The sequence below is a fragment of the Gigantopelta aegis genome, unplaced genomic scaffold (genome assembly GCF_016097555.1).
Source record: "Gigantopelta aegis isolate Gae_Host unplaced genomic scaffold, Gae_host_genome ctg2994_pilon_pilon:::debris, whole genome shotgun sequence".
In the NCBI taxonomy this organism is placed as follows: domain Eukaryota; kingdom Metazoa; phylum Mollusca; class Gastropoda; order Neomphalida; family Peltospiridae; genus Gigantopelta; species Gigantopelta aegis.
The window spans coordinates 58220-73956 of record NW_024533134.1 but is presented as its reverse complement, the minus strand read 5'-3'; the positions used below and the strand labels follow the sequence as shown (position 1 = coordinate 73956).

At 37.7% G+C, this 15737-nt stretch overlaps 1 protein-coding gene across 1 annotated transcript; it reads right to left on the bottom strand.

Annotated features, from left to right (window-relative positions):
- Nucleotides 1–609: 609 nt before the first annotated feature.
- LOC121391829 lies at nt 610–10509 on the bottom strand. Its single transcript, XM_041523314.1, has 6 exons — nt 10365–10509; nt 6690–6711; nt 4113–4159; nt 2438–2548; nt 1915–2025; nt 610–1573 (listed from the first exon to the last, which is right to left on the bottom strand). Exons 1-6 carry the CDS (start codon nt 10507–10509, stop codon nt 1533–1535), a joined length of 477 nt encoding a protein of 158 aa, XP_041379248.1. The 3' UTR covers nt 610–1532.
- Nucleotides 10510–15737: the final 5228 nt, after the last annotated feature.

Genomic DNA, 15737 nt, shown 5'->3' with positions numbered 1-15737 from the left:
ACATTGTAGTACCGGCTGTAACATTCTAGTACCGGCTGTAACATTCTAGTATCAACTGTAACATTGTAGTACCGGCTGTAACATTCTAGTACCGGCTGTAACATTCTAGTATCGACTGTAACATTGTAGTACCGGCTGTAACATTCTAGTACCGACTGTAACGTTCTAGTATCGACTAACATTGTAGTACCGGCTGTAACATTCTAGTATCGACTGTAATATTCTAGTAGTATCGACTGTAATATTCTAGTACCGGCTGTAAGATTCTAGTACCGGCTGTAAGATTCTAGTACCGGCTGTAACATTGTAGTACCTGCTGTAACATTCTAGTACCGGCTGTAACGTTCTAGTACCGGCTCAATGGATCACATACACAGCGTTTCACCTACTTCATGGCTGTGATTATGGGTGTTGTATTTATACATCTGTTTTTAGTAATACAAATATTAAACATTCGGGCATGTTGTTTAATTCGGAGAAAACATCAGTAGTACTGATCCACATAGCTGATAACATATTGGAGATTCAGCACGCAGCCCTTGTGTAGAATCTCTCTTCTCTCATTGTAAATACATACACGGTTTTTTAATAAAGACAAGGACACATGGGCACACATTAAATACTTTATTACAGAAAAAATATATATGTACATACACATAATATATCATTTTAACTGTCCTATAGACCATAAGACAAATAAATGATGCATGTGGCATAAACAGTTGCCTGAAATGTGAAAACCAAAAAAACCTCACTTCAAACGAATATGAAACAAAAACAAGCTAGCTGTATTTTAACTTGTGTACTTTTTGTTGTAGTGAAGTGCAATCAATTTAATAATTTAAAATTAAATTTAAATAGAGAGATACTGACGAAAATCCAAGCAATGAGAAAATACCCCCATTTGAATTTTGACATTGCATAGTAAAGTTTTTATTGTTTAACGACACCACTAGAGCACATTGTTTTATTAATCATCCGCTATTTGATGTCAAACATCGGGTCTTAGAGGAGACCTGCTACATTTTCCTACTTTCCCACATACATGGCAGCACATACCATTGATATACGAATTGTGGGGCATTGCTTGGGGCAGGAAAAAAACCAATCTGTTAATGGGTGCATTGAGGTGAGTCGAACCTCAGATTAGCACTCTACCGACAGCTAGATACTGAATAGTGACTAATATTAAAATTCACAACTATCTGCCATGAAATGATCAGTCAAACAACAGACTACTTGTGCAGATATATTTCCGGTCTGTGAAATGGGTCTGTTCGACCTTCCCACAAACTCCCGTGAATAAATGGTATTTGGTGTCTTTCACTAATGAAAGATCACAGTGCACATATAACATCTACTTCTCTCTCTCTCTCTCTCTCTCTCTCTCTCTCTCTCTCTCTCTCTCTCTCTCTCTCTCTCTCTCTCTCTCTCTCTCTCTCTCTCTCTCTCTCTCTCTCTCTCTCTCCCTCTCTTTCTCTCATACACATCACTGTTAATCTCTATTATAACACTAAATCGTGATGTTTTCTTTACATTGTAGATAAACTTCTCAAGTTGCTGTAATTTGGATCTGAAAAAAAGTACATGTATATTAAATAATTCCAAAATGGTAAAGAATTCTATTACTCTACCCCAATATTCCTTTATTTCAACTAATTGGCAGTTGAGAATTTTATTTCTAATATTCAAAGTGTACAAGAAAATAGCATAATTATATCTAATGACATCTTATGCCATGTTACAAAAAAAAAAGTCGTACAATTTGCCAGATATGTAATATGACATTAGCGAAGACAAGTTGTACAACAAAATAAACACGTTTCACTCTTACTGTTTTAAGTCATTGATGTTAGTTACTAACGAATTCATCTGACATTAACAGTACGGGCTAGGAGTATATTTACTATTTACCAGAGTTGTGTAGATTTTGATACACTGTGAGTTGGGAGTATTGTGCCGAATCTCTCCGTTCTTGAAGACCTTCATACGTGCGATCAGAGTCTCCGGTCTGTGGTGCATCATCTGAACAGAGATAGATTGAGTGATTGTGGATGTGTGAATGAACAGCAGGGTGGATGGATGAACAATATGGACAAATGAATGGATGGGTAGGTAGGTAGATATATAAGGCGAGAAACAGCTAGATGAACAATAGAGACAGACAGGCGGGTACATGTGTAGGTAGAAAGATAGGTCAAATACGGAGTGTAGTTATATTATTCCATAATAGTTTTATTACCACTACTATTTATACACATCAGCATGAACTACTAATCCTACCACTATTCCTACTAATACTACTACCATCACCACAACTACAACCACTACTACTATCATAAATAATGCTACAACCCAAGGCTACACATTTACTCTTACTCAGTTAAGTTGCTTATATTACTCATGTATATGGACTAGGACTATATTTACTATTTACCAGAGCTGTGTATATTTTGATACACGGTGAGTTGGGAGTATTGTGCCGAGTCTCCCCGTTCTTGAAGTCCTTGATATGTGCGATCAGAATCTCCCGTCTGTGGTGCATCATCTGAACATAGATAGATAGACGGATCAGTTAGTGTATGAATAGATGGAGAGATAGAGTAAGCATAGATACTGGTAGGTAGGTAGGTAGGTTGGTAAATAACTAGACAGACAGGCTGACAAACGGACACGCTAGATATTACCATGAGTACTGTTTATATTATAAAGTTTGTTTTGTTTAATGAGACCACTAGAACACATTGATTTGTTGGTTACTGGATCTCAAACATTTGTTAATTTTGACCTGTAGTCTTGAAGAGGAAACCCGCTACATTTTTTTCATTAGTAGCAAAGGATTTTTTATATACACCATCCCACAGACATGTTAGCAAATACCACAGCCTTTGATATACCAGTCGTATGGACTGGCTGGAATAAGAGATAGCCCAATGGGCTCACTGAAGGGAATCAATCCCAAACTGACAGCGCTTTTACCACAGCCCGCCCCTATTGATAATATACATTATCATCAACTACTTAGTAGTTTTACTGCTATTACTACTACTACTACTATTATTACTACAATCACCACCACTATTACTACTACTACTACCACCACCACCATTACTACCACTACTACCACCACCACCACCACTACTATTACCACCACCACTACCACTACTACCACTACCACCACCACTACCACTACCACCTCCACCACCACCACCACCACTACTACCACCACCACCACCACTACTATTACCACCACCACTACCACTACTACCACTACCACCACCACTACCACTACTACCATCACCACCACCACTACTACTATTACCACCACCACCACTACTACTACCATCACCACTACTACTACCACCACCACTACTACTACTACTACCACCACCACTACTACCACCACCACTACTACCACCACCACTACCACTACTACCACCACCACTACCATTACTACCACCACCACTACTACTACTACCACCACCACTACCACCACCACTACCACCACCACTACTACTATTACCACCACCACTACCACTACTACCACTACCACCACCACTACCACTACTACCACCACCACCACTACTACTACCATCACTACTACTACTACCACCACCACTACTACTACTACTACCACCACCACTACTACCACCACCACTACTACCACCACCACTACTACCACCACCACCACCACTACTACCACCACCACTACCATTACTACCACCACCACTACTACTACTACCACCACCACTACCACTACTACCACCACCACCACCACCACTACTACCACCACCACTACTACCACCACCACCACCACTACTACCACCACCACTACCATTACTACCACCACCACTACTACTACTACCACCACCACTACCACCACCACCACTACTACTACTACTACTACCACCACTACTACTATCACCACTACTACTAGTACCACTTGTACTACTGCTATTACTAGTACTATTAGAATATAATAGAATAGATGTTTAACGACACCCCAGCACGATAGTACTATTATTATTATTATTATTACTACTACTATTTCTACTATTACTACTACTACTACTACCACTACTACCACTAATCTAGATCATTTAAATACAGACCTGTACTGTTTTCTGCGGTGACAGTCCTAAGAGTTATGCCTTCATATCTACAACATTAAGTATCTGTTATTAATCGAATCTGAACAACAAAACCAAAGAATAGTGGTTGATTCCCTGAATTTCTATCTAGTGCCTCGTCTATAAGAGAACAGCCACTCCCGAGGAGTTCCTTTACTGGATAATACATCCTTCCTACACAGAACAAAGAGGACTGCCACTAACAGACTACTAAATCAAAACTACCACAAAACAGAGCTCATTGAAGTAAATACATCTGTGATGACATGCACTCAAGAATCACTGTCAAAATAATGTGTGTTTGCGGAAGCTGAGAATATCCTGCCTCACTAGTGGCACCCTTTATATCACAACAGACAAATTAATAGCTGTAAAAATTACCATGTGCAGGTGTGTTTCTTTTTAAAATATTTCAAACACACAATTCTTAGTCATTAACAGAACATATTTTCAAAAACTGTGTTATATAATAATAATAAATTATAATAATAAGTAGAAAAAGAAGTAGAAAATAAATAAAGAAAGAAAGAATTGACAGAGATTAAGTAAAAAATCTTTAAAAAATAACTCCAAACAAAAATAAAACAAAATAATATATATGTATACAATCATGATTACATTTCCACAAATCTACACAAATAATGAAATGATGTTACCACCATGAAGTTATGCACTTTATTTTACAACCATACCGATGACATTCACTGAAAGACATAATGGATAAATTTGGATTATTTATTAAATTATGTCAAACATTTATAAACGCATGTATACTGCAGGGTTGGAATCAATTTCCAAAACCAGATTTATTATTCTTAAATTTGGATTACTGACGAAAAGGTACCCATAACCATAGGTATAATTATTGTATCAATGAATAACATATATTTTGTTATATTATTGAAATAAGCCATAATTAGTAATTGCAAACTGTCTGATCATTATTACTTGTTGATTTTACTGTTTGTAGAACGTATACCATTTAATACATCAATTTTTTTTTTTTTTTTTAAATCTATAAATGAAGAAAGAAAAAACGGGTCAGGATGACTGCCCATGGAATCAAGCTTGATACGACTGGCTCGTAACCACTAACAAAAGAAACGAATGTTTGCCACGGTACCATTGGTGGACTTTCACACCTGTGACAAAACGAGATACATTGTATTGTCAAGCGTTCCTTAGTTGAATTCAGACCCGTGATAACGCTCTATATGCATTCAGAGGAACGTAAGTGTTTTATTATAAAAACAAATATATATATATATATTATTAATTTTTTTTATGGCAATGAATTAGGACACAAAATTGAGGCATGGTGCAGCACCCTTTTATATATTGCTAGCTAGAGCACTGTATTCATTCAAGTGGTTTTATAGTAAACGTAAACACGATAGATACCATTATGTGAACGTGTGTCTTCATCCCCTGGGTAACATTCATTTGATAATCCAGACATTATGATCCCCTGTTTCTCAAGGGAATTAATAGTTCTACTATGAGAGTAGTAGACAATGGGAGATCAGTTCTACTGACTGACCAGTACTGCTTCTAACTATAGGCACGGTTACTGTAGTTGATGCTAAACACATCTATGTTTAGTAAATAATTATGAGTAATCATGAAAGTAATCGTTGATTACGATTACATTAGCAATGTAATCGATTACGATTGCGATTACATGACATTCTCAAACAATGTAATCGATTACGATTGTGATTACATGAAAACATGTAATCGATTACGATTACTCCATCTCCGATATATATATATATCTTATATACTATATATAATACTATATATATTATATATATATATATATATATAGAGAGAGATATATAGAGATTGAGAGAGAGAGAGAGAGAGAGAGAGAGAGAGAGAGAGAGAGAGAGAGAGAGAGAGAGGGGGGGGGGATTCGTCACGAGTGTTTTTTAATATGGAAAATATCAACCGAGTCTATATGTTAATCGGTATTTGTCGAGGCTCTACCGAGACAAATACCGATTAACTAGACGAGGTTGATAGCGAATTCTATTTATCCTATAACACTCCTAAAATAACATTTTAATAAAAAAAAATTAGTAAGTCACAGTACTAAAGTCGTCACCATCGGTAATATGACGTCATCACGATTAACACAAATTAGTTTGACGTCACGCGTTTCAAACAAATCTTTGAAAACGTTACGCTCAAGTATACAGGCCTTATCGGCTTGTAAGCAAATGTTCCATCCACAGCAACAAATTACCTAGAGACCTAAAGTAAATTATCACATGGGTTTATGACATGGATATCATGGGCAAGTTATAGGATATATATATATATATATATATATATATATATATATATATATATATATATATATATATATATATATATATATATATATATATATATATATATATATAAATATGTCACACCACCACACCAAACCAAAATAAGAAGAATAAATAACTGTAATATGTAACCTATATCGAAATATAAATAAATTCTAATAAGTAAATAAAAGGTAAGTAAGAATGTAAATAAATTAAGTAAGTAAGTAAATAATTTGCTTACGTGGTTGTTGCTAAATTTTTATCTGTAAGGATAAACATGTTTGTTAGCGGTGAAACCAAAGAATATAATTCAATGATATATAATCCAGGCAGTTACATTTATATGTTTGAAGGTTGCAGTTTTTTGTGGAAGTAAAAACAAATTTGGTTTTATATTCCCAGGTCCTACCTGAACAGAAATCCCTACCGGTGGCTTTTTTTTTCAATATGTCCCCGGACCCATGTAAGTAACTCGTGCCTCACCACAAGCCTAAATGACACCCCCCCCCCCCCCCCCCCCCCCCTCAAAATCCTGGCTACGGGCCTGTGTATTATTTCGGAATGTCCAAAATGTAATGTTTATAACAACCAAAAGTTAGTTTTGATAACAATTCATTTGACTGGTTCTCCTGTATGTATAATATGCAGCCAAACCAATATGTGAAAATTTGAGGACCAACCAGTCTATTAAAATAAAAAGTACTCGGTTGATTTTGTTTTCCAGGATGCAACTACATTGGTGTGCTCAACTGGGCAATCATAATTCAGTGGGAACTATTAATAAAAGCAAAATTAAAACAAAAATCCTAAGTGGTTGTGTAGCTCCATCTTTATTTTTAGAGCATTGCATAAATTGAAATCAATAGCTGCCATCTTTGATTCCGGAAGTGTTGGAATCCAGTCCGAGCTGATCAGAATGTGTCTCTCTTTTTGGAATTCCAATTAGGTTTTTAGAATTGCCCAAGTAGCATACCCATTGTGTCTAAATGTTTACATCGTTTGAAAATAAGGTGTTGCAATTGTTTATATGACAGTAATCTAATTTAAAAATAAAATGAAATGAAATTTTAAAAAACGCGATAACACAGGTTTGAAAAGTTTGTATTGTGCAGTTCGCTGTTTTGTTGGGGAGTCTGTTTTGGTCTATGTGACGACTGTGCAATTGCAATTGCAGGTTTCCGACATTGTTGAAATTTGGATGGGGAACATAAATATGTGTCTGTCACATTTACAAGAACGACACTTCAGTAGGGGAAAGTGCCTAATAGGTACCCCCTTAACATTGATGACATGTTCATCCCGAAAGTCTGTGTTTATAACCACACAAACTATGGCAGCCGATTTAATTTGGATCCTAGGAATTATACATGTATATTATTTTCTGTTTTAAAATAATGACAGAAAAAAGGGTTAGGCATAAAGTGGACCTTTTGTGGACACTGTTCTCAAGAGGCAGCCCTCTGTTCACAAGACGCACCCCATCATATTTTGTATTACTTCAATGGTCACAAAAGGCCCACTCTAGGCTCTCATCACTTAAACAACACTTAACTCATATTAGACTTCAGTAAATAAGATGTTTTGATGTAAATTCATGTGGCAATAAAAACTTATAACATTTAATATTTCCTGGTCGTATATTTACAGATATAACTACATTTGCGATTTAACAACACAAGTCACAAACAAAAAACCCATTGCCACATGCTTCATGACTGGCACTGTAGCCGATCTTCTGTCGGTGGATGACTGTAGGCCTACTTCTCTTGACAGTAAATACAAAAATATGCAGACGTTGCTTCCTTACCATCTTCATACCCCTTACCTACACTTGCTCCAAAACGTGTTATGACTCTTGTCCGAGCAGAGGATCCACCCCTGGTGACTAATTTTCTTTTTAGTCTTTTCCTTTCTCATACCATAGCTCTTGCTGCCCCAATACGACTTGCTTCTTGTCATTCGTCTCCCTGACTCCCTCTCCATACCTCTTTCCCTCAATGCAACTTTTTCAGTTAATGCGTTTTTATATGGGGACGAAGTTAACAGCTCTGCTGCCTGGGCATGTTTATTCCTACTACGTCGTTCGGCCTTAGGAATTGGGGAAAGTGCTAGTATTTGCCGTTTAATTTGTTGCGAGTTTTGTAATGGTGTACATTCTATCACAGTTACCTCCTGCCCTCCTACAGCCTGTTCCACAACACCAGCATCATGACCAGATCCCCTTACACCCACTACAGTGTGCTCATTTCCACCACTGACTGAACATGTCCTAAAACAGCCTGTTCAAGACTGAAAACGGCATTCTCCTTATTTTCTACAGTGAGTTCTGGTACCATCACGTTATGTCCAGACAGGTCATCAGCGTCTAAGTTTAGTAGGCTATGTTTAACCGATTTTAGATAAACAATCAACATTTTATGTTATTTAAAGTTAATGTAAATACTAATTAACAACTAAATCACATCAGCTTAATATATTCACAATGTCCACTGTGCGTTTTAGGAACATCAGAGGTGTGCGTTTTGAGCACAATTAAGCACGCTTTTAGATTAGAAGAGCGTTGCTTAAATATGGAGACTCATTTTACTTTATTTATTGCAAAAATATGCACAAAAGAGATTGCTTATGACGGACACCCCTTTATGCTATGTACTATCTATAAAAAATTGTCAGATATCACACTTTGAAATTATATGGGAAAATAGTAAGAAAAAGTATCAAATTACATTTCTGTTTCTTGGTTAGTGCCACTAATTCTTTAGCTATCAATAAGCATTGCACAAGGTCACAGAACACGTGGACAAAACATTTATGACGTAATTACAACATCAATCTTTCGGAAAACGTGCGAAAATGGTAGTGGGCTTCTTAGGCGCAGTGGGCGTTTTACGCACTTTCCCCCTAAGTCTATTTCAGGTCCATATGGACAATATCTGGAGTGTGCGTGTGCGTGCGTGTGTGTGTGTGTGTGTGTGGTGTGCACAGTTTCTAGTTGGAGGAGGTATCTTTAAATAAATAAAATTCGGATGACTTAAAAATTGCACGGGCAAGTCAAAGTGCTGACATGAATAAATCCCAAGTACATACCATGTTAATGCATAGCAAAATTGCCGTGAAAATAGACATTAGACCACTAACAGAATATATTGAAATTTTAAAGTACAAAGTCACATTTCGAGTAGAAAAAGATAATAATAAGTATGCATAAATGTTTATCTTAGCAATTTTGTTAAATTACTATAAAGACAAGATTATTGAATGATCTAACATTGTATATTTATAATGTTACTAAGTGATTAAGATATGTTTACATTAAATTCGTATTAAAGTGGGTATTAACTAATGTAGATTTAAAGGGATATAAATTGATGTCGCTATGATGTCCATTGTAAATAACAATATTATTATCAAAAACAACGTTTTGGTTAATTTACAAACATTACATTTTGGACATTCAATATAATACGAAAAACACTAAAATTCAAGCACTTCAGGCAAATTTACTATCAACTGAGCCAAATCCCACCCAGCTTTCCAAACAACCACGCCTTTCTGTGATAGAATGTTGAGGTCAATGTGTTAAATGTATATTGAAAATGTAAAAAAATTTAATCAAAATTAAGAGTGCATAATCATATGACCCTCAGTTCTTGTGGCATTTATATGCAGTTACATTTATTTACTTGTAGCTATACAGAAATAACGTGAAAATAATATTTTGTTTTTAATTAAGTCCATACATATTAACATATAAAACTTCAGAGTACATGTTTTAAAGTAATCCTCCATTTTAATTCTAGAATGAATTTCTGTCAAGTGTCAATCACCTTTTACTCTGCTTAGATCACTTACTAAAGTTACTGTGCATGTACATTCCACACAAACTCACATAAGCATCACAATACATGTATCTTACTGTTTTTGCTTGATAATCGTGATCGTCGTACAAAGAACACAACCAGCACCACTATAACGCCAACCACAGCAACAGAACCAACAGCACCTCCAACAGCTGAGCCAATCCCCAAACCAGATCCAGTTAATTTATCAGCCTCTGTCATATGAGAAATATTACATATTAATAACAACTCTAATAAATATTGTAAACAAAAATTCTGAGTAATTAAATGTCTCGTCTACAATAAACTTATTCAGTTTCACTTATAGTTGCATCCATATTCATCTAAAAAAGAAAGAAAAATTGTGTTATTGTTTTCACATGCCTTGTGATGATCAAACATCTATAGGAACACATATTAAATAAAAGTTTCATCGATCTTTGACTTATAGTTTGTGACAAATGGAGCTAAACACAAAACTTTAATCTTCAATTAAATGCAAAAGTATTTTGATAAATTTTTTAAATTTTCAATTCTTTTCTATGATGAACATCCATAGGTGAAACAATAAACCAAGTTTTATTGATGTAAGACTGAAACTTTAACATTGAGCAAAAAGGAAATACATTTTAATTAAAAATACTTAATTAATTGTTAATTCTTTTCATGTGCTTTGTGATGAACATCCATAGGAAAAACTATACAACAAGTTTCACCCATCTATGATTTAGTTTGTGAGAAATGAAGCTAAAAGCAAAACTTTAGCATTTAGCTAAATGCAAAAGTAATTCAATTAAAACTCATTTCATATTTTACATATTTGTAACACTTGTGACGAATTCTCTAGATATAACTTTAACAGTGACCTTGAACTTTGACACAGGAGGCGAAAGGTGAACTTGAGCTGTTGTTCATGGTATCATGATCCTATTTCAGATTTCATGAAAATTGGATCAGAAATGAAGTGGGTATAAAGTAGAGATGTTGTATGCCATGCATATGCTATATCCTCTTTGATGACTTATCACGAGGGGATGATAATGTTGGTACCTATGAAAGGAGGGCGTTATAGTGTAACAAAACATTTTATTACATACCCATTTAATCTTACTATAGTAACAAAGAAAATTCTAACCATGCAATTAAAAACATATTTTAATGAACATACCTGTATGTGTGATACAAAATCTCACATGTGTAGTACGTGTTCAACTGAATGATGACATGTCCCTAGCCAGGAATGACGTCATGTCCCTAGCCAGGAATGACGGCATGTCACTAGCCAGGAATGACGGCATGTCTCTAGCCAAACACCAAACATGCATGGGGTGGATGCAGGGTAGTGTATAGGGGGGACGCGATGGTGTGATTATATCAACACCAAACATGCATGGGGTGGATGCAGGGTAGTGTATAGGGGGGACGCGATGGTGTGATTATATCAACACCAAACATGCATGGGGTGGATGCAGGGTAGTGTATAGGGGGGACGCGATGGTGTGATTATATCAACACCAAACATGCATGGGGTGGATGCAGGGTAGTGTATAGGGGGTGGATGCATGGGTAGTGGGTAGTGTATAGGGGGACGCGATGGTGTGATTATATCAACACCAAACATGCATGGGGTGGATGCAGGGTAGTGTATAGGGGGGACGCGATGGTGTGATTATATCAACACCAAACATGCATGGGTGGATGCAGGGTAGTGTATATAGGGGGACGCGATGGTGTGATTATATCAACACCAAACATGCATGGGGTGGATGCAGGGTAGTGTATAGGGGGACGCGATGGTGTGATTATATCAACACCAAACATGCATGGGGTGGATGCAGGGTAGTGTATAGGGGGGACGCGATGGTGTGATTATATCAACACCAAACATGCATGGGGTGGATGCAGGGTAGTGTATAGGGGGGACGCGATGGTGTGATTATATCAACACCAAACATGCATGGGGTGGATGCAGGGTAGTGTATAGGGGGGACGCGATGGTGTGATTATACCAAACAAAACAACCTGGCAATACTTCCCCAAAGCAACAAGCAGACGATGATATTACATATACCACTGGCGTAGGAAGCGGGGTGGGGGGTGGGGGGGGTGGAGGGGGGTATTTTGCTTTATAATAGTGCAAGCGTGTGTAAATATAAAAGTGTGCCCCCCCCCCCCCCCCCGTCCCTTTGGCAGCTTCCTACGCCACTGTATACTCCAAAAAAAGTTCATCTGCTATAAATTTGAGTGTGGTGGTGATGAACACCCAAACACCCCCCCCCCCGCCCCCATATATCCGCCCCCCCCCCCCCCCCCCCCCCCCCCCCCCCCCCCCATATATCCGCGTCTAACTTTAAGTTTTTGTTGGTCTGTGACTATCTACAGCATGCTACATAGTTTATGGAAGCCAGTCTTAAATGATCCGGAGTGATAACCGAATCCCAGTGTCATAACGATGCGTCATTGTGTTGCATCTTACGCGTAATAAAACACGGGGTTGGTTGGAGATCACCCAAACAAACCCCCATCCTAGTAAATCGTTTTAGGATTGTAAGGAGACCAATATATAATGTGAAGGAAACAGATGTCATTGGTGGGCGAGGGTGTGTGTGTGTGTGTGGGGGGGGGGGGGGGGCATGCCTTTCATAGGCGTACGGGTTACCATTTTAATAGAGGGCAGGCTGATTTTTTACCCGAATTAAACGAAAATGCCAGAATCTGGATAACAGCGTTATTCCTATTTGCTTTACTACTAACCATATATACATATACATTTGTTTCATAGCCGATGTGTTTTTTCGTGCTGGAGTGTCGTTAAGCGTAATTTCATTCATTCATTTTACATGGCTACATTTGTTTGATAGGTGATGTGTTTTCTCGTGCTGGAGTGTCGTTAAGCGTAATTTCATTCATTCATTTCTACATGGCTACATTTGTTTGATAGCCGATGTGTTTTTTCGTGCTGGAGTGTCGTTAAGCGTAATTTCATTCATTCATTTTACATGGCTACATTTGTTTGATAGGTGATGTGTTTTCTCGTGCTGGAGTGTCGTTAAGCGTAATTTCATTCATTCATTTCTACATGGCTACATTTGTTTGATAGCCGATGTGTTTTCTCGTGCTGGAGTGTCGTTAAGCGTAATTTCATTCATTCATTTTACATGGATACATTTGTTTGATAGGTGATGTGTTTTTTCGTGCTGGAGTGTCGTTAAGCGTAATTTCATTCATTCATTTTACATGGATTACAACTAATATTGAGAATCCACCGAGTTTCGCGGACAACCATGCCTCCGCACTCTGCTAGAAACTAAGATGGCTCTAGACCCCTACCCCCTACACACACACACACACACGCACGCACGAGCGCGCGCGCGCGCACACACACACACACATATACACACACTCCCCGCAACCATTTACATTTCATTCCTATTGGGATGGATATGCCTTGTACACGAGGTGTGGGCAATACAATAATGATGACTGTTTACATCATTGTTTATATGTCACACAAGGCGTTGTCGGAGGGTATGCCGAGGTTGAAATGTTACACATATAATAAACCTTCCGTACATGAGTACAGAATGAACAACTTCGTGATCCGCGTATGAAACCACACCCAGTTTACAATGCATACTTACATCAGTAAGTGACATAGAGGATAATAAACGAGTTACCAGTTATTATCAAATTTATGTCCCGAGTGAAATAATTTTCAGTTGTCACGAGCTTTAGCGAGTGACAAATGAAAATTATTTCACAAGGGACATATATTTGATAATATCTTGTTACGAGTTTGTTATTCTATTTATTACCTGAGCTATTCTTTCTCTAAAAGCCTTTATTTTCAACACACATACACGTACATGTATTAAAAGGATATAAACCGCTTTACGCACTGTTCTGAGTATTGCTATAACTTTGTAATTTAATCACGTCCATAGATCATTTTCAAAAACAAATGTCCTCTTTATTCTGGTACAAAATCTATAATGAACTGCATTAAAATGAAATTTTGTTATAAATTTAACACCAAAAACAGACAGCCGTAAACGCAAATTCTTTAAACTACATGACGTCATTGTGTTTGCCAAATCGTGCTGACGTCATATTTAGTACCGACAAAGTCATTGGTTTGTAAGCGTCAAATCATCCAATAGTATTGTTCGTTAGACCAATGCATGATAATTTCTCAGTGAGAAATTATAATTTTTATTTTCTGCGTTATGAGTGCCTGTTGGGGTATTAAACTCAATTATGTGATGACGTCGATACGTGGCGATGTGCACGCAGGCCCATAGGACGGATTTTCAAAGTGTGGGGGGGGGGGGGCAGGGGGGCTAATGTTTATGGTTGTTCTGTTCTATCGTCAGGTTTCCGTATTAGCATTATAAGACATTTTAAAGTCCCGAACTAAAAACTGGCACGTGGCCAAGACCCCTGGGGCCTAATTCACAAAGGTCTCTTAGGCTCTGCTAGATAACAAAGCATCCTCTTTGTAAGTATTTCAGCACTGCACTGCGAAATCGCAAAACTGCGAGAGTTTAGTGAATTATGCCCCTGGTGTCACTTGGGGGAATAAGCGTATGGGACGGTAAGTGGGGAGCGGAGGCAACTCTCCCGCCTTTTTTCTATTTTGTTTTTGCACCACCAGAAACTCCATATGTATAAACCTGTGTTTTAGTTCTGAAAACCATTTGCTTCAGCGGGGGGGGGGGGGGGTCGTCCGAACCCCCCGAACCCATCCAGCCTTCGCCCCTGAGTTGAAAGATCGAGACCGACGACGCGTGACTATTGTGTTCCTCGTCGTTAGTTACGAACACAAACGCAGCACACTCGCAGCTGTGACATCTGTAAACTGTATAAAGTACATAGCACGGTGCGCGCGTACTACTATAGTACGTACATAGCGGTACTGGTAACCACAACGAATGACATTAGTAATGTCGTACATAATATATTAAATACACGGCTCATTAAACATAATCGCGGGTCTTGTTTAACGTTCATGTTTTAAAACTTGTCAATATCTACAGTATAACGAACACAAAATGTGCAACATTCACAATAATTAGGCACGTGCGCGGTTGGGGGGGGGGGGGGGGAGGGTAAGGGTTGTGATAGAGGATGTTCGGTGTAGACCACCCTGCTCAAGCAAATTTGATCTTTTTTTAATGTATTTTCCGGCGGAACATGACTCTACTCCCTACAAACTTCGCTCAATTAATACTTGGAGTAGAATGATAGAAACACATGGTGAACAGGTTTCAGGTCAGCTAATTTTCCTCGAATATCTCTATCGTTTTTACATGGGTTACAACTAATACTTGGAGTAGAATGATAGAAACACACGGTGAAAAGGTTTCACGTCAGCTCATTTTCCTCGAATATCTCTATCGTTTTTACATGGATTACAACTAATACTTGGAGTAGAATGATAGAAACACATG

Coding starts and splice junctions, on each gene's coding strand:
- LOC121391829 (XM_041523314.1), bottom strand. CDS start 10,509: ATGACAGAGGCTGATAAATTAACTGGATCTGGTTTGGGGATTGGCTCA. Junction 2,549..4,112: donor CACCGCAGAAAACAGTACAG/GTCTGTATTTAA, acceptor ATCTATGTTCAG/ATGATGCACCACAGACGGGA. Junction 1,574..1,914: donor TCAAAATCTACACAACTCTG/GTAAATAGTAAA, acceptor ACTTTTTTTCAG/ATCCAAATTACAGCAACTTG.